Source organism: Jaculus jaculus, chromosome 3 (assembly GCF_020740685.1).
Source record: "Jaculus jaculus isolate mJacJac1 chromosome 3, mJacJac1.mat.Y.cur, whole genome shotgun sequence".
In the NCBI taxonomy this organism is placed as follows: Eukaryota; Metazoa; Chordata; class Mammalia; order Rodentia; family Dipodidae; genus Jaculus; species Jaculus jaculus.
Genome location: NC_059104.1, coordinates 61,315,399 through 61,342,045, shown reverse-complemented (window position 1 = coordinate 61,342,045; position 26,647 = coordinate 61,315,399). Strand labels below are relative to the sequence as shown.

The 26,647-nt window shown below is 41.5% G+C and overlaps 1 protein-coding gene across 5 annotated transcripts in view; it reads right to left on the bottom strand.

The window, feature by feature from the left end:
• Nucleotides 1-26,647, bottom strand: part of Dgkh (diacylglycerol kinase eta) — a 233,189-nt gene that overhangs the window by 132,975 nt on the left and 73,567 nt on the right. For 3 of the 5 annotated variants that reach the window (XM_045145805.1, XM_045145806.1, XM_045145807.1), the window contains exon 1: nucleotides 4,802-4,863. In XM_045145805.1, the coding sequence (XP_045001740.1) occupies nucleotides 4,802-4,804 (3 nt within the window). In that variant the 5' untranslated portion in view covers nucleotides 4,805-4,863. Of the gene's footprint in view, nucleotides 1-4,801; nucleotides 4,888-7,196; nucleotides 7,308-26,647 lie in introns of those variants that run through there. The other 2 variants (XM_004650996.2, XM_045145808.1) reach the window with 1 other exon arrangement.

Genomic DNA, 26,647 nt, shown 5'->3' with positions numbered 1-26,647 from the left:
TCCACTCGGCAGCTTCCCAGCCTCAGTGGTGCTCACATGAACTAAATGCAGAAGTGGGTCTGAGTAGCTTCAAGGTTAGATTGGGGGCTGTTCGGCTTCATGGATACTCACCATGGAACCCATTTTACCACGGTTCCACATTAGTTTTCAGACAAAGCACTAGTTTTCCATTTTACATCAACTATTTATAGATTTTCCATGTATAACTGTTTCTTGTCAATATACCACCCTTAGGGACTTCAAGGAGAAAAGCAGAATTGCATTCCTGGATTCTCCAGCCGCAACATCATCACACGCACCATTAACCTCTGACATGAACTAGCTAAAATAACATCAGCAGTCAGTATGATCTAGGAAGGCAGGACATTTAAATATTTAAACATACTGACAATTGTCAATTTCCAGTTGAAAACATGCTCTCTGCTCCATTTTATACACTAGAAAGTTCTACCAAATTCAACTGCTATGAACCACCAAGCAATCTTCCTTGGTAGTCCCTATATCTGTAGCCCAACAAACTCCAGAGTAACATCTACTTAAGTGAAGAAACCACACACACACACACAAAAAAAAAAAAAAAAAAAAATTCAACACCAAATCTTCTTAAGCTGAAATAAACTTCCATCTTATTAAAATCAACTTAGGGCTGTGGAGAGGTTCAGTGGTTAAAGGTGCTTGCTTACAAAGCTTGCCAGCCAGAGTTCAATTCCCCAGCCACCCATATAAAGCCACGGAGGAATTAGTTTGTAGCAGCAAGACACAATGATGCACATATGCATGCCTATATGCATGCTTACATGCACACTTGCACTCTTTCACTCACACACACACATCAAAACAAAACGGATTTTTTTTGTTGTTTTTTTGAGGGAGGGTCTCACTCTAGCCCAGGCTGACCTGCCCAGGCTGACCTGGAATTCACTATGGAGTCTCAGGGTGGCCTCGAACTCACGGCAGTCCTCCTACCTCTGCCTGCTGAGTGCTCGGATTAAAGGCATGTGCCACCACGCCTGGCTCAAAAAGGACTTTTAAAATAAAATCATCATACATGGTGGAGCTCACACCTATAATCTCAGCACTCAGGAGGCTGAGTTAAGAAGACTGTCATCAGTCCAAGGCTAAGTGGACTACAGAGTGATCTCCAATCAGAGAGGGCTAAAGTGAGCCCAGGTCTCAATAAAAAGATACATAAATAAGCCAGGCGTGGTGTTGCACACTTTTAATCCCAGCCCTCAGGAGGCACAGGTAGGAAAATCACTGATTTTGAGGCCACCCTGAGACTCCATGGCGAATTTCAGATCAGCCTGGGCTAGAGTGACACCCTACCTTGAAAACCAAAACAAACAAACAAACAAAGAAAGCATAAATAAAATTGACAAATACTTCTGTATAAGTTACTGTGAAATAAAAAGACAAACACATGGCTGGAGAGATGGCTTAGCAGTTAAGCACTTGCCTGTGAAGTCTAAGGACCCCAGTTCGAGGCTCAGTTCTCCAGTACCCATGTAAGCCAGATGCACAAGGTGGCGTATGCATCTGGAGTTCACTTGCCATGGCTGGAGGCCCTAGTGCACCCATTCTCTCTCTCTCTCCCACCCTCCCTCTCCCTTTCTCTCTCTGTCACTCTCAAATAAATAAATAAAAATAAAGAACAACAACAAAAAAGACAGACACAGTGTCTGGTCTCAAAAAAAAAAATAGGCTATGCTAAAAGTATAGTTAAATAAGCATGAGGCAGACAAGGGCAAGTTCTGCTTGAATGTTACCACAGAAGTGTCATGCACAGGAGGAGAGTAACCCTGAGCAGCTGTATCCATGATGCACATAATCCCTACAAACCCTGGCTTTCAATTTCTTTTGATTTTATCTGCTCGAAGCCCTAGACCTTGTCTTCATCTGAAATTATTGCATCGTTCACATCTTAAACTTTCGGACTTTCTTTCTGATTATTTCTTGTTCCTTGGTGGGAACCCTTGTCCACTCCCTAGCATCGCACTGTTAGAGTGAACAAGGCTCTCTCCACCCCCATCTGCACATGGGGGAATGAATTCCAAGCACCTTTCAGCTCCAGCAGCCTCCTTACATCCAGTGGCTACTGGGTCCTGCTCAGGAGTCGATTTCAAAGCCATTTCTGCCTCGTGTTTTATTTTCACAAACTGAGTGTGTGGACAGTGAGTTACTGATCTGACAATTGCCCAGGCTTTACATTTACCACATGCCCTACAAACCACCAATCCCAGATCCATTCATTCATTTGTTCTCTATTATAGAGTATTCTACAAGCACAGAACTCATGGGTACTATGTGAGCCTTCAGTTTCCAACATTTAGACATTATGTATGGAGCCCTCTATAGATCCCTGATTGTTTCAATTCTATTCTATAGAAGCTATTGTAAACCTTCCTAAGCTCTCACTATACACAGCCAAACAACCCTGTGTTGAGTTTCACCAAGAAAATGTCACTATGTGGGGTCGAAGCACATAAACTTCCTGCCCACACCTGCCTCCAGAGTCTCCATCTCCTGTTGGTTGCTCGTGTCTCATCCTGCGCCCCAACTCCTATACCAGTAAGCTTTCCCAGCAATTTTGCTTCATCACCTACTCCCTCTCTCTCTCCTGGTTCTCCAACTTTGGGTTCCAAAAGTTCTTTTATTGTTGTTTTCAAATCTAAATATACTTAAAGAACAACAAGCTCACAATTCTCTTCTGTCCTAAGCATTCTTCTAATTCTAACTCATTTTCCTTTTAACCACCAAGCCTTAAGTGGGGTGGGGGGAAACCCAGTTGTCTGCCTCCCTTTGCATTAGCAGTGCTGTCAAATGCATGTCACCTCTCCTTTGAAAACCCTCACATCTATGTGACCAGATGACCCCGAGTTAACAGATTCCTCAGTCACCTTTCAGCACTTCCTGGACCTGACTTCTCCACAGCATCTCACATTTAACAACTTCCATCTTAAAAGTCTCTGTCCTGGACTGCATGACATCATTGCCTCGACTGCTTGTTAAGAATGCGCTCACTCAGTTTACTGGTTGAACCTTGCATTTTAACATTTTCCCAGGATTCTATTCTTGGCTTTCCTCTTCTCAAACCAAACTCTCCCTGGGGAGAGTGAAAGGCAGAGGACTATTTACACGATGAATTATCCCACATGCCCATAAATCAGCAAGACAAAACTCTGAATTCATCTGCTGGCTCTCCCTACTCTGTCCCCTTACCAGTTCTCATCTCTATCATGGTCCTCTCTGCATGAGATTATCTGAATGTCTCCGCAGCCCTGTACACCTAGGGGACAGACACTGGACACCAGTGTGAGTAGTGGTGACCTACAGAGCGGATTGTGAACACGGATGGGTGTGACAACATAGCAAAAGCAACGCATATACAAGCACAAACACACCTTCATCTCTGGATTTCTTGCTTAGCACAAACGCCTGTCACATAATGGGAACCCAGTGAATATTCTCCAAATGAAAGACGCAGAAGAATGAGACAGCTAGAAGGATGTCAGCATCTGCATGTGAGAATGAATGATTCAAGCCAGAGGCCCCGGAAAGCTCCAGCACAGGGTGTGTGAGGTCACTCAGCAACATCAGAATGCTGGGCCATGTCTCACTTGGCTTGATGACTGAGTGGGAGAAGCAATCTGCAGTCAGTGGGGAACGAGTTAGACCTTTTAAATATTGCAACTTGTGATTGGAAAAGAAGAAACTGGAAGAGAAGAAACCTCTTAGATAGTTCCCCAGTGCATTAGCTAAGTGAGAAGAAATGAAAGTCTGAACCATAGCAACTGCCTGCAACAACAGCTGGAGTTAAGAAAGGAAAAAATAAGGTTTTTAAGATTGAACAAAACTAAGAACAATTGGCGAAACAAGCAAGGATGCTGTTTTCTTGGTGAACCAGGTACCAGCACAAGGGTGAAGGAGATCAACACAGAGAAAAATCAACTCCTACCAAAACAGAGATCCAGAGACCCAGAGGCCAACACCTCATCACTGAAGCAGACCAAAAATGAACCCAACGTGGATCAGGGAAATTTTGCGGAAAAGGGGGCAGAAAGAATGCCAGAGCCACATGTTGGGTCATGACAGGCAGACATTTATCCTACCCATAACTGTGGGCTAACTCCACAATGCATGACCCATATACCTCAGCAAGGAGGGGCCAAGGGGAGGAGGTAGGTAATATATGAGCCTAATAATGGTACCAAATTGACTGTATTCATTGAGTACAAAGATAATTAATAAAAAATAAAATAAATTGAACAAAGCTTTTGAATATTCAAGAATATTTAATTAAAGAGTTCTTTTAAAAGGAGTAAAATAGTTTAAAGCTCTAAAATTAAAGTCTTAAAAGAAAAAAAAACTCCCTTTCTCATTTTTTCACTCTTTATATTTGTTGGTGGATGGAGGGATGGATGGATGGATAGATAGATAGATAGATAGATAGATAGACAGACAGACAGATAGATAGGATCCCCTGTTCTTGTTGTTGTTTTTGAAACAATCTCTTACTCTGTAGCTCAGACTGGCCTTAACTCAACAATCCACCAGCCTCAGCCTCCCATTGCTGGAATTACAAGTATGAGCCACCAATCTTGGCTATACATGTATTTAAATATATTTAAATCCATGTTTACTGAGCCAACTGATCATGCATTTGGTATTAGAATGGAAAATATGTTTACCAGTTTGCTGTATTAGCAAGAACCCAACACACACAAATAACAGTCAACAGTGGAACTCAACACATGCTTAGAAAGGCCAGCCGACACCCATGAGCAGGGAGTCACGACACAACCATACCGTGAAGCTGTTGTTGGCATTTTTTGTGCTTGCTTCAGCGACACTGGCATCTGAGAGGTCAACTTCATCAAATATCAGGGACTGGTGATAAAAAAGAATACAAACACATTATGTGGAAACCTACCTCCATGCTCTTCAGCACAATGTTATGTCAAGTCATGACTATGAACATTACATCAAGAACTAGGAACAGAAAATGAAAAGAAAGTTCACCTGGAAACACTGAGTATCACTGTCTTAGGAGAGATGAATAAAATCATAAAAACATGACTACCCCAGGAATCCCAACTGTAGGAGATGAAAGAATCCGTTTATACTGTTTCCATGCAAGTGCTCTTTGTCCTCTGGAAGCACAGCTGCTACCATTATGGGGGACTCATTGAGGGGATCGTACATGGATAGACACACACACAGAGAAAGAGAGAAAGAGAAAGAGACAGAGAGAGACAAAATCTCTAAGATCTCAAACACCTTTGCCAGGCAAGCAGAGCCACGTCCTACCTCATGGCTCTTGTTCCCACTATGGTGACTTACTGAACATTTTGAACCTTATTTTCCTTGTTTATTAACAAGTATTCAATAAGGTGGTGAATGTGCTGTGCTTTAAATAAATGACAGTATTTCTTCCATGCTCTTAAACACAGTTTTAACCAAAAATTGTAATAAGTTCCGTAGCAATGGAATTTGTTTTTAAGATTTTTAAAAATTTATTTTATTTGCCTGAGAGAGAGAGAGAGAGAGAGAGAGAGAGAGAGAAGTAACAAGAGAGAGGGAGAGAATAGGTGTGCCAGGGCTTTCAGCTGCTGCAAACGAACTCCAGATGCATGTGCCCCCTTGTGCATCTGGCCTGCATGGGTCTTGGGGAATCAAACCTGGGTCTTTTGGCTTTGCAGGCAAGTGCCTTAACCACTGAGCCATCCCTCCAGCCCAGAAATGGAATTAAAAAAAAAAAAAACAAGTTAGCAATTAGGAAATTTGAGTAAATAAATGTACTATTCTCATTCTTGTTGTGTTGGCCATTGCTCAAATTCAATTCAGTGTTCTTCCTGCAACAGTAGCAAAGAATATACCTCCAGAATTGCCCCCTTTGCTGAAAGCATCTGCTCCCCACCTCTCGCACCTTGGTGTCCCAAGGGCCAGCCTAGTTTACTTAAACTCAACCTCCCTAACTGAAAGACTCACTCCCTGACTAGAAAGAACTTGCAATTTAGCACAGAGGAGGACAGAGAACACCGACTGTGATGTGAGATAGACTATTAAGTATGGATGAGAAGAGCTAAAGTGGATGGTCACTGATGATGTTCCCAATAGAAAATGTTGAAATTATTTGTCTTGTGAATTGCAAACAACTACTGGTGGGGTGCTTAAAGGTGCATAAAGTGGAGACAAGGGAAAGTCAACCTCCAAGAGACAAAGTCAAAGGTTATTAAGAAGTTGGCACTTGTATGGACAACTGTGAAGACACGGTGGAGCCAGGTCAGGGCCAGCAGTGCACAGCAGCCTTTCAGTCTAACAAGATGACTCAATTCTGGTATTTCTTGTACATAAGTATTAGGTTATTACCTCTAAAACAGTTCCATAAACAAAGAATTAGGTTGGCTGGCTGGTTTTTATCTCCTGATATATAACTCCACTAATTATATCAGGAACATACATTCATAACAATAGAAATGATTATCCAACAACTCAGCAGCAAAATATCTTAATGTTTATTTTTGAGGCAATACTAAAATGTTCATTTTTATAGGGATCTGGGAAGAATCATTACAGATTTTTCTCCCAAACTACATTACCATTATTTTATTCAAATGTTACAAACACATTATTTTATGTTTTGAGTATGTTCTAGTACAACTACTATTTTTCATTGCCACTGTAATGAAGTGATATGTGCCTGGAACATGTAAGCACTTTGTAAAGGCACCGCTGTCTTAAGTCTCCTCTCAGCAATGCAGACTGTCCACAGGCAAACAAAGTGGTATGCTGGAACTGGGACACGCACTTACATCCAAACCCAGAACAGAAATTCTTAGCAACTAGAGCAGCAATCCTATGGTCAGGAGAAAAAAAAATATATAAAGGTAAAAAGTAGAAGAAATGGGAAGAAAGTCAAAATCTTTGAATTTACTGTACCAAGTAATATTATGTACAATGACATTTTAATTGGAAACAAAGAGAAAAATATCAAACTATGCTAAAAGCTGCCTATAAAGTTATCCCAGTGACATGTTATAGGACTGGCTCAATAGCCCTCCTCTGGTTTGGGTACAAGATGGACCACAGTTATACTGAATCTGTATAAGGGCAGTTATGTTATGGTGAGACTCTAACCAAAACTTTAAATCCATTCACAGCCAAAAGAAGTTGAAAGCAGCATTCTTGTGAGTTACCTTTGAGTCCTTTGCATAATAAAGTGTGCGGCCTCGAAGTTTAAAGTATCTCTTTTTCCACCTCTGGAAAGAGCTGGTTTGTTTCAGGAGTTGTCCCTCTTTAATACTGGTCTGGGGAGAAGAAAAAGAACAATGACATAATTGAAATGAAGTCCAAAAACAATTCAAAATCAATGAATGACCCATGGACATTTAAATTTTTGAATACTGTTTCCTACTTCTTACAAATTACAGGACACAATATCACACTAACATCCACAAGAAAGTGACTTGTACAAGGTCTTGTACCTAGTAAGGATGAAGCCACAATATATGGGATGATTACCAAAGCACATGAATTCTAGAAGTAGAAATCTTGCATTTCATTCCCAACATTATCATAGGTAACTGAATGATCTTAGGTAAGTTACTAACTTCTTCATGTCTTTATTTATTCATCTGTAGAACAGGAATATTAGTAGGACCTATCTACCATATAGGTTGGTATGAAGAATAAAAAGAGAACATACAAATGTCTTAGCACAGTAAGTGATCATTAGTTATTACAACAGATACATATACAAAATATTAGAAATGTTAACCCAGAAAGCATCAGCTCTTTATTTATTCATCTGTAGAACAGGAATACTAGTAGGACCTATCTACCATATAGGTTGGTATGAAGGATAAAAAGAGAACATACAAATGTCTTAGCACAGTAAGTGATCATTAGTTATTACAACAGATACATATACAAAATATTAGAAATGTTAACCCAGAAAGCATCAGCTCATCTCAGAGGGGGTCAAAGAATTACTCTCAAAATAATGCTCTAAGAATATTCTTTTTTATGGTTTTTCGAGGTAGGGTTTCACTCTAGTCCGGGCTGATCTGGAAGTCACTATGTTGTCTCAGGGTGACTTCAAACTCACGGCAATCCTCCTGCATTTGCCTCCCAAGTGCTGGGATTAAAGGCATGTGCCACCACGCCTGGCTCCTAAGAAGGGTCTTGTATTTTTGTTTATTGAATTTATTTATTGATTTTAGTTCATCGAGATAGGGTCTCACTCTAGCCCAGGCTGACCTGGAATTCACTATGTAGTCTCAGGGTGGCCTCGAACTCACAGCCATCTAAAAGGATATTTTAGAGCTGGAGAGATGGCTTAGCGGTTAAGCGCTTGCCTATGAAGCCTACGGACCCCAGCTGGAAGCTTGATTCCCCAGGACCCACGTTAGCCAGATGCACAAGGGGGTGCACGCATCTGGAGATCATCTGCAGTGACTGGAAGTCCCGGCATACCCATTCTCTTTCTATCTGCCTCTTTCTCTCTCTGTCACTCTCAAATAAATAAATAGAAATCTTTAAAAATAAAATAAAATAAAAATAAATAAATAAATAAAAGGGTATTTTAGATGTGTGCAAAAACAGAGAGGCTTGGCTATGGTTTAGATCTGAAATGTTCACATGAGGCCCATATTCCCTTTCCTTCTCTCCCCCCACTCAGCTTTAATGAGGTGAGCAGCTTTGTTCAGCTAATTGCTCCCTATAATGATGTTCTGTCTTAGCAGACATGGTGGTGCACACCTTTGGTCTCAGCACTCGGGAAGCTGAGATAGGAGGACTGCTGTGGATTTGAGGACAGGCTGAGACTACAGAGTAAGCTTCAGGTCAGCCTGAGTTAGAGAGAGAAGTGCCTCAAAGAACAAAGGAAGAAAGGGAGGGAGGGAAGGAGGGGGGAAGGAAGAAGGGCAGCAGAAGGAAAGAACAATGTTCTCTCTCACCACAGAGCTGAAAGCAGCAGAGCCAACTGATCAAGAACTGAATCCTTTGAAGATGAAACAAACAAACTAAGACTTTGCCTTTCAATGTATTTTTTCAGGTTCTTTGTCACAGCAACAGAAAGCAGAATAACGCAAACTCAGGGCAGCACAGATATTTGGGGAAATCTTTTAGAGTATCCTGTAGAAAAAAAAATGTTTATTGGGGGAGTAGCAGGAAATGTGCCTCGAACAGGGGTGTGCGTGTTGTGTGGCTCCGGGCTGGACTCTCTTGAACATTTTACATAGTATCAGTTTACTTCACAGTCACCAACAAAATACTTTGAGCATCTCTGACCTCATATGATCTCTGACCCTCTCTTGGTCCTTCCAACCACAGTGGCTTTTTTTTTTTTTTTAAACAAAGAACAAGGTTTTTTTAAATTTATTTTTATTTATTTATTTGAGAGCAACAGACACAGAGAGAAAGACAGGTAGAGGGAGAGAGAGAATGGGCGCGCCAGGGCTTCCAGCCTCTGCAAACGAACTCCAGACGTGTGCGCCCCCTTGTGCATCTGGCTAACGTGGGACCTGGGGAACCGAGCCTCGAACTGAGGTCCTTAGGCTTCACAGGCAAGCGCTTAACCGCTAAGCCATCTCTCCAGCCCCACAGTGGCTTTTTTAATTTCAAGTGGGAAAGCATGCCTACCACTGGCTACTCTCTTTTCCTGTTCTGCTCTTCTCTCAGAGTCACCTTGTTAAAATCTGGACTTCCTTCAAATATTCAGTGAGACTCACCTCGCTGACCACCTGTCTGAGACAGCTACTTATTCTTGTTCTCCATACTGTAATGTCATTACCCACCTCCATAAAGTACTTTCTGTCTAACATAATGTACTTATTTATTATGCTATCCTTATTAGAATATAAAGTCCCTGAGCTTATTATATGTAATAAAATTTAATGTTTCATTTAATTGGGAGGAAAGGAGAAGGAGGGAGGAGGGGAGCAGACTACAGTGGAGCCCTTCTATAAGATTGTCTTTAAATACATGTCATAAGACTGACTCCCAAAAGCCCATTGGGATAGGGTCCAAAATGGCTCATGTTTATTATGAATTCAATAAAAGAATAATAATGTTATAGTGAGTCTAAAAGGCAAAAATAGCTGATAGAACCAAAGTTTTAAATCAACCCACGAGATTGCACACTGGTGCCTCTCAAGTGCCAAGGACACTGTCTAGCACATATGAGACCTGCACAGAACCCTGACTCTACAGTTCATTTGCTAAGTTCCATGCCATACTGCCTCATACTGCCAATAAGATACAAAATACTGGGAAAACTTTGTTGTCTCCAGTAAAGTAATTAAGTTATATTAATGTTTTACTTTCAACTTCAGCAAGATATTTTACTCTACAGTTTGCTCATAGATGGTCTTTCAGGAATTAGGAGACCACTGCAATTTAATGGTAAGAAAATGCACCTGAAACTTCAGTACCAAAGAGCTTGTTTAGAATCTAACAGACAAACTTCAAACCAGGCTCTGTGACATGCTAACAGTTTGAACCTAGATAAGTCACTCCAATTCTCTTTGTTCCACTCTCCTATCAAAAACAAAAACATACAAAAAAATTTAAAAAACAGAGAAAGAGAGAGAGCTAGGTGTGACAGTGCACGCCTTTCACTAGGGGGGCAGAGGTAGAAGAATCGCCACCCTGAGACTACATAGTGAATTCCAGGTTAGCCTGAGCTGGAGTAAAACCCTACCTTGAAAAACTAAAAAAAAAAATAAAATAAAAAGTAAAAAGAGGAGGGAAACAAGACAAACTTCACAAGCTTTGTTGCTTCCAATTTCATGATATAATTATGTCTGGAGAGCACTTATCACAGTGTCTGGGTTTCAGAAAACTTCAGTAAGTAGCATAAACTATTATTATTATGATATCATTATGCTATTAAGTTCACAGAGCATTTTCTAGGCATGAATTATAAGAGCTTCTTGGAAGAAGTAAATAAGCCTTCATAGCCCACTGTCAGGACAAACAGCCACTGGAGCAGATGGAGAGAATCAAGAGATGAGGTTACAGGAGATGAGAGCCAGGATCTGCTGGCCATGACAGGGATTCTTGTTTTGGATTCTAAGTGCAAAGGGCTACGGCAGTGCTGTGCTCAGTTAGTAGTGTGCATAGCTGCCACGGAACCTTGGGATTGATCCCCAGCACTACATAAATCAGGCATGGCAGAACACAATTAAAATCCCAGTAATGGGGAGGCAGAGGCATGAGGATCAGGAGTTCAAGGTCATCCTCAGTTACAAAGCAAGTTCGAAACCAACCTGTGCCTCATAAATGACCCTGACTTTAAAAAACAACTTTAAAGCTAGTGAAAAGCCAGGCATAGTGGTGCCCACCTTTAAATTTGGCACCTGGGAGGCAGAGATAGGAGGACTGCTGTGAGTCTGAGACTACACAGTGAATTCCAGGTGGGCTAGAGTGAGACCCTACCTCAAAAAAAAATTAAATCAAATTACAAAAGAAAAAGCTAGTGAAATATTTGAGGCAGGAGAGTGACCACAGAGATATGAGTGCAAAAGAAAGGAGAACAACCAAAGACTGCCCAAGACTGTCCGGAAGGACATAACAGACGGCCCCTCAGGCATCACCATCAAGGACAAAACAGGTGCCAATCTGAGACAACCCTATGTGGAAGCTTCTATTGGTCATGTTGGTAGACAGGGACAGCAGCGAAAAGAAGAGAACCACAGGGAAGTCAATGAGAATCCAGCTTGGGCAGCTAAACACTAGTTTGGTGAGAAAGAGGCTGATCAGGAGGAAGGACTGTTTGAGAACCCTGGCTCAAGGACTCACTTCTAATAGTACAGGGAGTGCAATGACCAGGAAGACTAAAATTCACCAGTTAGCAGGTGAAACCCTTAAGACCATGAGAAGCTAAGGCCTCCTGTGGAACACCCCTGATGGGATATACCAGCCTTCCCCATGCTCTTCCAGACAGTAGGGGCTGGCACCTTTAGCCTCCAACTCCAGCAACCTACATGTCTGAGAGAAATTACATTTTTGTGATGCGAAAATTTCCTAACACTCACTGCTGCTGCCACATCAGATATTTTGATGTCCAAAAAATTAACTGTAGCACTAAAGGTTTAGAAATAAGCCCCGAGTCAGTGGCCAAAGAATGACTCTGAGCTAAGGCATTAAGGGACCCTCAGCACATCAGAGTTCAGTGATACCATAGACTGAGGTGCTTGAGGAGCTTAAGAAAAGGCAGCAGAAAATTTGCCAGAAAAAAAAAGCCTGGTCATGGATCTTCAAACTATACAAAGAAAAAACCTTAACTCAGAATTAGAGAAAATGGTTTGGGGCAGGACATTTCACAAAACTGGAAAAAGACCAAGGGAAGACGCAGTCTAAGCATCAGCTACACTGAAGTCCAAACACACAGGACTAGAGGAAAGCATATAAATGAAACTTCACATTAGAGCCAACAGAAGCAAGGCAGAGACTGACAGGCCAAGTCAGAGGAGGACAAAGCCAGAAAAGAGGCAAACAAGTAACAGACATGTAGATCTACAGCCAGGTACAGACCTGTGAGAGTCAAAAGGTTAGGGAAAACCTACCACTTCAAGAGCAAGTGATGTCCAGAAACACTTGAAAAGGCTGGTGCATATTTGAATTAATAGGTTAACTACATAACAACACTGAGCATGGACTTTGACCTATGGCTTACATCCTCAAATTTTTTAAAAATAGTTCTCAACCTTGAATGTATATCCAAATTACCCAATGAAGGAAAAAGTACTGATTATTGGATGCCCCTCCCACAAGGACAGAATATGCTAATGCCTAATGTCAAAAGTCTTCCAAGGACCTGGAAAAAATGTTAAGAATTCCCGGGCATGGTGGCACACACCTTTAAGCCCAGCACTCAGGAGGCAGAGGTAGGAGGATGGCTATGAGTTCCAGACCAGACTGGGCCTACAGAATAAATTCCAAGTTAGCCTGGGCTATAGTGAGACAGCCTACCTCAAAAAATGACACAAACACACACAAACACACACACAAATGTTAAGAATTATAAAGAAACAAAAAAAATCTATAAAGATGGGCTGGAGAGATGTCTTAGCAGTTAAGGTGCTTGCCTACAAAGCCTAAGGAGCCATGTTCAACTCTCCAGGTCCCACATAAGCCACACATACAAAATGATACAAGCACGCAAGGTCGCACATGTGCACAGGTGGTGCACATGTCTGGAGTTCGTTTACAGTGGCTGGAGGCCCTGGCATACCAATTCTCTGCCTCCCCCCCCCATAAAAAAGGCCTCAAAAATTATAAAGACACTGTCCTTCTGTCAGAAAGATATCACTTAGGAACATTCCAGACACAAATGGTTACTAATCAAGGAAAAGTCCATGTTCCGGCTGACTGTGGCAAGCACGCCTCAGAGACACTCCACCTCCAAGGCAGAATTCCCATGCATCACCATCACAGGTCCCCAGGTTAGAACTGGGAGCACATCTTCCTACAAAATCCATGACATATATTTGCCTTAATGGTCAAGTCTTTAGGCTGTTCTCCATTGTGACTGAATCCCAAGGACACAGGTTACCAATCTCTCTACAGAGTTCATGGTCACATCTGCCTGTTGACGGAACACAGGCTCTGCCCTCTTTGTTACTTAATCCCTGTCAGCAAAGGGCTCTCCTTTTCTCTGCTTTTGAATATTTTTGTTATTATTTGAGATGAGAGAGTGAGAGAAAGAGAACACATACGAGGTCCTCTTGCTGCTATAGGCTAATTCCAAATGCATGTACCACTCTGTGTGTCTGACATTTTATGTGGGCACTGGGGTCTTGAACCCGGGCCAGAAAGCTTTGCAAGCAAACATCTCCCTCTCCTCCCTGCTTTTGAACTGAGCCTGTAGTTGTGAGAAATAATTGATCTTGATACAGTTGCAAAGACAAGCAAGCAGGAAGGTCACTGGTAAATCAGGAGCTCAGTCTCAACAGAGGATCGGCTGCTTGTGTCTGTTCGCTTTAGGAAGGGTTGTACAATGACAAAGTGCATAGGCTCTGGCGTGTTCTTCCCACCTTTCCTCGTCCTCCAGAAAATGTAGTTATGTTAATGTGAGACCATCAGTTCATACATAAACTACTTCAGGAAGAAAATCTACTTGGAAATCGAGATCTATACTAAAGGAAAGGACTAGGGTTGGAGAGATGGCTTAGCAGTTAAGCACTTGCCTGTGAAGCCCAAGGACCCCAGTTTGGGGCTTGATTCCTCTGTACCCATGTAAGCCAGATGCACAAGGTGACACATGCACCTGGAGTTCGTTTGCAGTGGCTGGAGGCCCTGGTGCACCTATTCTCTCTTCCTCTCTCTCTCTCCCTCCCTCCTTCTCTGTTTCTCTGTTGCTCTCAAATAAATAAATAAAAATAAAAAAATACTTAAAAAGAAAAGAAGGGCTGGAGAGATGGCTTAGTGGTTAAGTGCTTGCTTGTGAAGCCTAAGAACCCCAGTTCAAGGCTCAATTCCCCAGGACCCACGTTAGCCAGATGCACAAGGGGGCACACACGTCTGGAGTTTGTTTGCAGTGGCTGAAGGGCCTGATGCTCCTATTCTCTATCTGTTGTTCTCAAATAAATATAAATATAACTATACAAAAAAATTTAAGTACTAAATTAAAAAAAAAGAAAAGGACAAAGTGGGGCTGCAGAGTTGGCTCAGTGAGTTAAGAGCATGCCACACGAGCAAGAAGACCTGAGTTCAGATTCACAGTATTTACATAAATGCCAGACATGGTGTTATGTACCTGGAATCCAAGTGCTGGAGAGGTGAAGACAGGTAGATACTTAGGACTTGCTGTCCAGCTACCACAGCCAAAGCAGTAAAGTTCTGGGTTCAGCAAGAGACTACATCTCAAAAACTACGATGGACAGTAACTGAGAAAAAACACCTGACATTAACCTCTGGCCTCCACAGACAGGCACACATGCACACATGTGCATACACACACACATGCATGAGCACTTGAACACATATGTGCACCACACGCCTGAGCTGGCATGCACATTACGCACACATACATATGCAAAAACTTGACAAGGTAACTTCTGAGACATGGTTTGTAACTTTGGTTAGATGAAGGAGCCTTTTCAGGACCAGATGAAAATTGCAGAAGCTCTCCGGAAATATGCACATGGATACACACACTAAACTAAATACAAATGTTAAAGTTCATGAACTTCCTGAATCCACCATAACTAAAAGTGATGATCTTCTCATAACATTGAATTGGGTTGATAAATTTGATCTTCTTATGGTGATGAGTAGCAAACAACAATTTCTTTAACTTTCCCTTCAGTTAACTCAACAGTTTCTAATAGTTAAACTAGCATAATTTAATAAGTTATGGGGCAATAGCTAATAAATTTGGGGTTCTAATTCCGGTTGTGACTTCAGCAACAGTTAGTAATTATAGCTCACAGCTGGGAGAGGTGATGCATGCTTGTAACCCCAGCATGCAGGAGGCTGAAGCAGGAGGGCCAAAAGTTCAAGGCCAAGCTGGACTCATAACGAAAACCTGTCTCAACATTAGAAGGCAATGAGAGAGGGAAGAAGAAAAAGAGGTCATATTTTAAAATATACAGGCATTGCCTAATTTAAATTTCAAAACTATGCTTACCTATGCAATTTAGAAATCTGATACCTGGGCTGGAGAGATGTCTTAGTGGTTAAGCACTTGCCTGTGAACCCTAAGAACCCCAGTGCAAGGTGTGATTCCCCAGGACCCACACTAGCCAGATGTACAAGGTGGCACATGCATCTGGAGTTCGTTTTCAGTGGCTGGAGGCCCTGGTGTGCCCATTCTCTCTCTCTCTCTCTGTGCCTCTTTCTCTCCCTCTGTCACTTTCAAATAAATAAATAAAAATAAACAAAAAAATTTTGTACAATCTGATACCTGAAGACACATTACTAGTTGCACACAGTTGTTCTTCCAAAAATCACTAAAGAAAAATACCATTTTAAGGGCTGGAGAGATGGCTTAGTGGTTAAGCGCTTGCCTGTGAAGCCTAAGGACCCCGGTTCGAGGCTCGGTTCCCAAGGTCCCACGTTAGCCAGATGCACAAGGGGGCGCACGCGTCTGGAGTTCGTCTGCAGAGGCTGGAAGCCCTGGCGCGCCCATTCTCTCTCTCCCTCTATCTGTCTTTCTCTCTGTGTCTGTCGCTCTCAAATAAATAAATAAATAAATTTTAAAAAATATATATATTGATTTGTTTAGAATATGGAAATAATTGCAGAGCTCTTTCTTTTGCTTACTACTCCTTGGAAAGCCAAATTAAAAAAAAAAAAAAGAAAAAAGAAAAAGAAAAATACCATTTTAAGAAAATAGAAAGTTCATCATAAGAAAAATTATTATGAATTAAAATATTAATTCCTGGGGCTGGAAAGATTGCTCAATGGTTATATGCAGTTGCTGGCAAAGCCAGACAGCCTGGGTTCAATTCCCAAGCCACCCAGGTAACCTGGACACAAAATGTGGCGCTAACAGGATGTTCATAAAGGCCCTGATGCATGCGTGCACACACACACGCACACATGCTCAGTGCAAATGAATACAAATTTTAACACATGCTCAGTGCAAATGAATACAAATTTTAAAAAATATTCATTTCTTCAATGCATACAATATAATTTCGTTCTGTGTTTTCTTTTTGTCCTGGTTTATTTCCAAATAATGATGAGAGATGTGGAAGCTTCATGGTAACCTGCTCTTTTCAGTTTGAGACCAAGGAAGATCTAACCAGCTACATCTTGATAACCTCAAAGTTCTAAACAATAACTCAGAGTGTCTGTGTCCTATTCCACTTTCAGGGTTTGTTGCTTCCTAAGTATCTACTTTGACTCATAAAAGAACAGTACTATAAAGAGGTTAAGTAATCTGGGAAGAAATAAATTGGAAACTACAGCAGGAAGAAAGCATCAAAGGCTAAATTATTAAAGCTCTAATGAGTGCTTTTAGTTAATTATTCTTAAAAGAATCTCAGAGGCTATCCATACAAACAAGTGACATTTCTGTTCTATCCTTTGGCCATGAGTATATTGCTGTCTTGTCCTGATTTAAAAGCAAAACTTACGAAAATGAATGTCTTATGGTTTATCTAGAAATAAAACTGAAAATACTGCTGTCATTTTTGGTGAAGAAAATCAGTTTTCTGTACTTCATTTCAATATAAATAAAATGTGCGTTTTAAGAAAAATATCCACCTGATCTGAAAGAAATATGAAGCATTAGTTTAAAAACAAAAACATTAGATTGTACAGCAATGTGACTATATTAACACTACTGGCATACACAAATACAAATTATTCAGGTGAAACATTTTATGTCATGTGATTTTTTAGCACAATAAAAAAAATAAGGTGTTTTTTTTTTTTTTAAATACAACACTCAGTTGAACAGCCCCAAAGACTTTGAAATAAGGGCAAAACATGCTTTAAAAGGGGTAGTGTCAGTAGAGTCTAATGTGACAAAGTTACTGAGGGGAAAGAAACAAAACTACACTAAGTACAGCCTACAGACTCAGCCCCTTGAGTCCTTTCCAACCAGACAGGGCAACTCAAGGCCACAGGAAGGCAGGTCCTGGCCTCCTGCATAAGGTCATGAGCCTACTATCCCTTAGTATCAATCTGCTCCTCTTCTTTCAGACATTGCTCAGAGTCTTTCACACACAAATTATTTATTTTCCCCTAAAAATGTTCAAAACATCCAGAACGGTCATGCCCATTAATAAAGTCTTATTTCAAGACGTTTTGAGGGGACAGGCAGGAAAAGGTTTTGGTCTCTGTCTAGGGGTGATGATTTAAGGGGCCACACCGGGACCTGCGCTGTTGCCCTGTTGTACAGCATTTGTGCAGCTCAGGACACGGGTTAGAATGCAGACATAGTGCTAAGATGCCATGAAAAGCGAACTGATCCAAACAACAAATCGCTGGGAAATTCAGAGTATGGAATTGCATGTATTGGGATTTTTATGAAGATCTGTTAAAGGTAAGAAAGAAGGAAACTAAGCAATTGATCTATATTCTTATACAAGCACTGTTTGAAGAAAGCACAAATAGCCTACTACAGTCTCCACATGGATATGAGGGGAATTTTCTAAAAAGAAAACTTGCTTATCTTATGCCACAGCTTATGCCTTGAGGTTTATGCTGCCCACAGCGCCAAGTCCACACTCCCACAGACATCACAAAAAACTGCACGGTGCACTCCAGCCTCTGGTCTGCGCCTTCCCAGGCACCTGCCTCTGCTCTAGATGACTCCTCCTTAATTTGTCTGTTTTGAAATCTCCTGTTGATGTCACCCCTGTTCCAGCACCACTGGTCTGCTTGTGAGAGCTCTGCTGAACCACTAGGATGAAATGAGCACCCCTACCTTTGCCCTAACGCTATTTGTGAGAACACCTGTGGCACCAAATGGCACTGGCAAGCTCCTGCTAAGCTGAGGCCCTCATGAGGACTGCACTCCACGTATTTTTACAGCATCACGACATTTACCACATGAGGGGTCACATCATGGAGGGCCCTATATACAACGTCAGTGGAGATGCACTCATTAACTTTCATTGACAGTACAAAACTTCTGTCTTTCAAAACAAGGAATAGACTTAGAAACTAGGAGAACATGGGGCTTTGATCAAGGAGAGGTGACAGCAATGTATAAACAAGAGAGAATGGCTCTAGAGGTTTCTAATCTAAAAATAGCAACACCCATTGGTTTGGATTTTAGGCAAGCCCTCTGCAAGGCCATGGTAGGGGAAGTGAGAGAACCACCCTAAAAAGACCTTTTCTCCTTATAAGTTCATTGTCTCAGATATTTCCCTGTAGTCATATGAAGATATCTCTAAAATATTTACAAGAAAGGGAATGACAGCAGTTTGTCAAAGACTGGACATTTAGAAAGGAGTAAGGAAGAATAAAAAGTTATAACAGAAAAATAAAAGATAGAGAGAGAATGGCTGGAAGTGACTTTCTGACTTCCAGGTTCAGCATCGCTGAGCCTCATCCTTTGCACAGTAGCAGATGTAGTCCACAACAGGTATGGTGCTCCAAAGGGCACGTCCCGGGACTAGATGAAGGAATGGCAGGGAGAGGAACAGAAAATATCTATCTGTGTTGGGGTTTTTTTTGTTTTTTTTTTTTTGATTTTTCAAGGTAGGGTCTCACTCTGGTCCAGGCTGACCTGGAATTAACTCTCTCATCTCAGGGTGGCCTTGAACTCATGGCAATCCTCCTACCTCTGCCTCCCGAGTGCTGGGATTAAAGGCGTGAGCCACCACGCCCGGCTTGTGTTGATTTTTAACAACATTACTGGGGTTAGGGAGATGGCTCAGCAGTTAAGACTCTTGGTTGCAAAACCAACTAGCTTGGGTTCAAGTCCCCAGTACCCACATAAAGCCAGATGCACAAGACAGCACCTGTGTCTGTAGTTCATTTGCAGTGGGTAGAGGCCTGGCATGCCCTTCTCCCTTGCTGCCCCTGCTCATAAATAAAATAAAATAAGGTTTTTTTTTTTTTTAAGAAAAATCAAGAAAGCTTTTAAAAATATTGCTTATGTAAAGATGTTCCTTTTATAATCACTTTCTGTATAATTTTCCTATTTCTCTACATAATTATCACGTTCTTTCATCTTGTATAAGCAGAGATTAAATTCTTCTAGTGTGTGAGGCTGTGGGAATATAAAGATGTGTAAGAAACAGCCCTTGACTTTATGGATTTACAAATGTTCTGTCATAATATACAAACAGTTAATTTTAAACTTTTTGAAGAAAATAAGAAAAAGGAAAAAAAAATATTCTTGCTTTCCTCTAAGGGAGATGATGTAAAAAGTTTTAACTGGGACACAGTTATTCACATGAAAGTTAATCCTCAAAATAAGGCATGTGTTTATACATGAGGAAACAAACATTCTTATACAAGAAGGGGCATAACAAAATGTTTAATCTGCAAGAGCTCTAGTAAAGATGACTGAATAATCCAAGTGTAGTTAAGGAAAAAAACTATGGGGAAAAAAATCATGCGACTCCCCAAATTTCAAAATAATGAGTTTATGAAGAAAAGAAATAGAAATCATTTTTAAATCTAACAATAATAGTCAACACTAATGTTGAATTTCAGCAATAACTCGCAGTAACAAATACAGGAAATAATTTTGACCAGAAGAATATTATTAAGAATTGGTTGAAAACAAGCAAGTATCATATCCCCATGACTTCTGGGATAAGAGTCAAAAGAGGTTTAGACATATTTACATGGAAATGAATATTTCTCATATAATCTGGCAGATCATGATTTGGTTTTTATCTAATCCTTACGATAATCCAGTAAAGTCATAAAGACTCCAGACATAATCCAATAACCCACTTCTAAAACTTAATGACACAAAGGAAACTGAAAGGCCTAAATAATTATTTTAGAGGTCTGGGGAGATGGTACAGTGGTCAAAGTCACTTGCTTGGAAAGTCTACTGGCTCACGTTCAATTCCCTAGTACCCACGTAAAGCCAGAAGCACAAAGTGCTCATGCATCTGTAGTTCATATTCTGCCCCCCCCCTCATATCTTTCCCTCTCTTCGTCTCTCTCATAAAAAATAAAAATATTGGGCTGTAGAGATGGCTTGGTGGTTAAGCGCTTGCCTGTGAAGCCTAAGGACCCCGGTTCGAGGCTCGGTTCCCCAGGTCCCACGTTAGCCAGATGCACAAGGGGGCGTACGCGTCTGGAATTCGTTTGCAGAGGCTGGAAGCCCTGGCGCGCCCATTCTCTCTCTATCCCTCTATCTGTCTTTCTCTCTGTGTCTGTTGCTCTCAAATAAATAAATAAATAATTTAATTAAAAAAATATTGTTTTTCAAAAGTTGTTTCAAACTAGGCATCTTGGAACACAATTGAAATCCCAGCACTCAGGTGGCTACATAGTAAGACCTTGTCTCAAGAAACAAGAGCTGGGCATGGTGGTGCACGCCTTTAATCCCAGCACTCCTACAGGCAGAGGTAGGAGGCTTGCCTTGAGTTCGAGGTCAGCCCAGGCTAAAGCAAGATCAAGATCCTAGGGAATAAAAAAAAAAAAAAAAGAAGGAAAGAAAGAAAAAAGAAACAAAAAACATACAAGGAGAAAGCTCAGTTGGTAAAGTGCTCACCATGGAAACATGGAGACCCAAGTTTGATTCCCCAGCACCCACATACAAAGGTGAGGATGGTGGATTGTGGCTGTAATCTCAGTGCTAAGGAAGGGAGACAGGCAGTCCCTGAATATCTCCGCCAGCCTGTCTAGCCTACCAGGTAAACCCCAGAGCAGTGAGAGATGTGATCTCAAAAGCGCACAGTGCTTGAAGAATGTCATCTGAGGTTATTCTAAGACCTCTATACAAACACTCACATATGTGAGTACATATCAACACACACAACAAAATTATTTTTTAATGTAGTTCAAACATTGAATGAATTCATATCTAGCTACACTTCTAAAACTGTAATCTGATGTCAATGCTGTAGAACTGTCCATTTTAAGCCCCTTATTTAGCACAAATAAATGTAATTCCTTGTTTAAATTACATGCACACATAAATGCCCTGGGACTTTGCCTATCTTTCCAGAAAAGCCGCTAGGCCACAGCTCAGGATGTTTAGATGGAATACTACTACAGTGGCACTACTCTACTGAGAACGAACTCTCAAAATAGCCATTATGCAAAGTATCATAAATAAGGCACTATTTTAGCAGGTTGTACGTTTTGCATGTGGAGGTGTGTGTGATATGCACACAGGTGTGGATGTGTACTCATATATGTGTGGGTGCACGTGTGTGCTCAAGCATGTGGAGGCCAGAGATTGATATCATTCTCACTTTATTTATCGAGACGAAGCCTCTCACCAGACCCAGAGCATAACATTTCAGCCAACCTAGCTAGCCAGCTATCCTAGACCCTCCCCCACCCCAATCTCAGCCTCCCGAGCAACAGGGTGATGGTGGGCCACAGCATCTGGCTAGCAGTTACGTGAGGCCTTGAGAGCCAAACGAGGTCCTCATGCTTGTACACCAAGCAGTTTACTCACTAAACTTTCTCCCCAGCTCCAGCAAGTCATATTTATGGGGGGGGGAAGTGTTTTATTAAAGAGATAACAATACTGAATAAGGGCTTAGCACTTATATTTGGAGGAAACACCATGCAAAATTCACATTTAGTCAGCCAGGCAGGGAAAACCTAAAGCTGAGATATTTGGGAGACTGAAGCAGGTGCATCACAAGTTCAAGACCAGCCCAGGCTACAGAACAAATTCAAGGACAGCCTTGGCAAATTAGTGGGACCCTATTAAAAAAAAAAATAAAAGAGCAAAACAGCTGGGGATGTAGCTCAGTGGTGGAGCACTTGCCTAGTATGCACAATCCTCAGTACCCCCAAAACAAAAGCAAGTAACACAAAGGATACAGACACAAAGTGCTTTCTAAATTGTAATTATAAATCAAAAATCTATTGTGAGTACTGAAAGAAGGCTCGCATGCTTGCAAATCTGCCAGCCTGGGTTTAATTACGTACATAAAGCCAGAGGCACAAAGTGGCATTGGCATCTGAAGTTTGTAGGAACAGAGGCTCTGGAGTGCCCTTTCTCTCTCTCTCTCTTAAATAAAAATATTTAAAAATTTTAAAATAATCTATTTGCACAAGGTGGTGCATGTGTCTGGAACTTGTTTGCAGCAGTTGAAGGCTCTGGCATGCCCATTCTCTATACTCATAAGAACACAGTGAGGAGATGACAGTGTTTTCTTGTTTATACCATGAATATTTCCCTTTTAAAATATTTTATTCTTATTTAGTTGAGAGATACAGAAATAGGCAGGTAGAGAGAGAGAGAGAAAGAGAGAGAGAGAATGGGCGTGCCAGGGACTCCAGCCACTGCAAATGAACTCCAGACACATGTGCCCCCTTGTCCATCTGGCTTATGTGGGTCCTAGGGAGTCGAACCTGGTTCCTTTGGCTTTGCAGGCAAGCACATTAACCATTAAGCCATCTCTCCAGCCCACAAATATTTCCCTTTATAAACTACCACTTGGATCAGCATCCTCATGCAGTTTTGTGAGTCAAATAACCTGTGGAGCTGTTCTCAAATGTCCATGACCAGGAATTCAGCAGGGGTGACCCACAGCCTGGTCAGCTCAGCCTTCCCATCTGGAACCCTTCTATGACCCTGTAGTTCTGTAAACCAGAGTTCAAAACCAACAGCATCAGACAACACAGATTTATAGAATAATGTTTAATGTTCACACAACATCTGGATGTGAAATATTCTAGAAACTTGAAAATGTTTTTGTTTGGGGGCTGGAGAGATGGCCTAGCAGTTACATATACTTCCCGTACAATCATGAGGGCCTGAGAAGACCTGGAACCACCTTATTTCAAATTGCTAGATCTCAGGTAGACAGGTAGGCATGGCCACCCCTGTCCTACAAAGTGGAGCAGATACCAGGGAATCATTGGGGCTGGCCAAAAAACAGTGAGGTGTGGTGTCACAGACTCCGGCTCAAATAAGAGGAGGTGAAGAATGGTGTAAGGGGTTACTTAACATTCTGTTCCAGGCACCATAGGTGGGTGTGTGAGGTACATGCATGACATTGTATTCCCTCACAGACACCACACATTACATACACATATGCACACAAGCACAAAAGTTTAGTTTTATTCTCACAAAAATCTACAACCACTTTTAGAAATTTTTCTAGAAGTAACTGGTAAGTTTTCACCCTGCTATGTTCAACTCAGTGATAGGAACGTCCTGTGACCTCATGCCTTTGTGAAAGGAGAAAAGTCAGGCTAGAAGTATGACTCAGTGGTTAAGAGTGCTTACTGCTTAAGGCTAGAGAGATGGCATAGTGGTTAAGCGCTTGCCTGTGTAACCTAAGGACCCAGGTTCGAGGCTCAATTCCATAGGACTCACATTAGCCAGATGCACATGGGGGCACACTCGTCTGGAGTTCATTTACAGTGGCTGGAGGCCCTGACACATCCTCCCCCTCCCTCCCTCCCTCCCTCCCTCCCTCCCTCTCTCTCTCTCTCTCTCTCTCCATATATATATATATATATATATATATATATATATATATATATATATATATATATACACACACACACACACACACACACACATACATACATATACATATATGCCTCTTTGTCTCTGTCTCTCTCAAATGAATGAATAAAAATTTAAAAAGTTTTAAAAGAGTGCTTACTGCTTAATTATGAAGGTTTCTCAGGCTAGAGATCACTGGGACTTGCTGACAGAAAGCAGCTCCAGACTGAGGGAGAGATCCCATCTCAAGAAATGAAATACACACTTCAGCAGTAGGAGGACATCTGACATTCTCCTATGACCTCTACACCCAGGGGCACAGGGCACACACACCTATGCACACAGGCAAATACTACATAAATACACAAAAAAAATTTAGACATAAAAACTAAAAGAGGAGAAAATTCAGTGTGCCAAACAAAAGCCAGGGAAACTGCAGGCCGCACGAGCACAGTGTGCCCCAGAACTGGAGGAAACGGACGCACGTGGAGACAGAATGGAGGGGAAACATCTTCCCAGCCCCCAGCATCCTCACACATCTGAACAGATTCACAATATTGTCACTACTTTGTATGGAACATTGGAAATTCTACCATTTAAGATATTTGCATTTAAATATGAATTCACATGTCCTGAAACAAAAGGAAGATATCCAACATATTCTAATTACCTTTTATACCAACTGCCCAGTAGTTGGTAGTGTATTTTGTCCCTTATACTGGTTTATACTTTCTTGAGAAGGTTATAATTTCCTTTTGAGACTACAATTATTCTGTGAATGCTTAATTTATAATATTAATCTCTCTCCATTTTAATATTAAAAAATTCATTACAGGTTTCTGAACATAATCTTATACTTGATATTAGATATAATACTATACAGTTTTATAAAGAACTATTATGCTGACAAGGTACAACAAAATACCCATGCTTAGGTCACTTTTATCATAAACTGCAAAGGAGTACACAATTTTACCACCAGATGGCAGTGCTGTCACACTAATGCTCAGACCTTTTTGCCCTAGACTTGACCACTGACATTGTCAGTTACATAAATCCTTGCTTGTATCTCAGGCGTAACATATAACTGTTGTAAAGGGCTAAAAAGAAATGAACTTCACCTTCCAATTCAGAATTAAATTCTTCCTTTATCAAACGCCTCTACTCACTTCCAAGAATATCCCATTTGCCCACACATGACATTTTGACGTACCCACTTTCCCACAAGGCCACAATGACACAGCTGTTTTGATGGGGCATTTTGATGGAGCCCAAAATAAACTACTAAACACTGTGCTTATTACTGCTAATTAGTAACTAACGTGCAGACAGCCTCACACCTTTCCTGACTCACAGCACTGCTGTATGCCCAGTGCTTCAGATTCCAAAATGCAGTGGGGGTTCAGGGAGAGCTTGGGGGGAGAGGCCAACAGTGGTGTGGTCAGGGGCAGCATGGGAAAAGTGAGGTGCGGAGAGGCAACAGACCACACACACAGCACCCAGAGCTGTATGTCACCCACTGTGCTGATCTCAAGAAGAGCTATTCAGCCATAAATTCAATAATCTTGAATGCTTTCTAGCTATTCCCCAAGAGAATGCATGGTTCTCAATGATGGAGGAAAATGCTCAGTTAGCCAACCTGACAGTTCTTTGAAGTCATAAACAGCTAGGCACATTTACCAACAGACACATAAATTATACTTAGTTTCTGAAACTCCTCTCTAATGATGGTCTGGAAGGGCAAAATTAATGACCCTAACAAGATAATGATTTGTTTCTTTAAAAAGAAATACCTGAGTTGTTCACACAAGTCAACAGACTCACATCTGATTCTCCTCTGCAACTAGGATGGGACAAGGGGAAGCTCAGAAGTAAAGGCTGCACAATTTCTTTGGTGCAACAGCTGTATGCTCCCGCCCTCCACATCACCCCCAGGGTCTTAGCCAGTGTCTGCTCACCCCAGTGTGCTCCCCCCCTTCCTGCCTCTATCCATCATCACTTCCACTAGTCCTCTTCCACCCCAGCCAGAGCACACAGCCCCCGCTCCTTTTTGCTACTTCTGAGCATCTCTCCTTGCATCCATCCTGTGCAATGATGGGCTGACATAATAAGCAAAGGTGTACAGCTCTGACCTGGCGTTGGACCTTGGCCCCCAGCTGGCTAGTTATTAAAGACCTTGAGCAAATCACTTCAGCTTTGTGCCTGAGTTTCCTCTTCTTAGGGATAATAACCATGACAACCCACTCACTTAAGATGCTAAATGGGTCAATGCACACAAACGGAACACACAGTGCACAGCCATTATCAGCTGCTCTCGGGTTCCCCTTGCTCCAGTCCTTTCTGGACAAAAAATAGCCCCAAGCGAGGGTCATCTCTGCCATCTTAGCACTCAGCATGGGGCCTGATACCGGAGTGGGTATTTGCAATTTACCTGGCAAATTAAACCAAACTCTTCCCTCTATTCCTGCTCTACACTCCCCCTTCTCAATATAGTTAATCTTAAAAATGAAACCGTTTTCGCTTCTTGATTCTGTCCCATGTTACAAGCCATGGCTGCCTCTCCATTACTGCAAG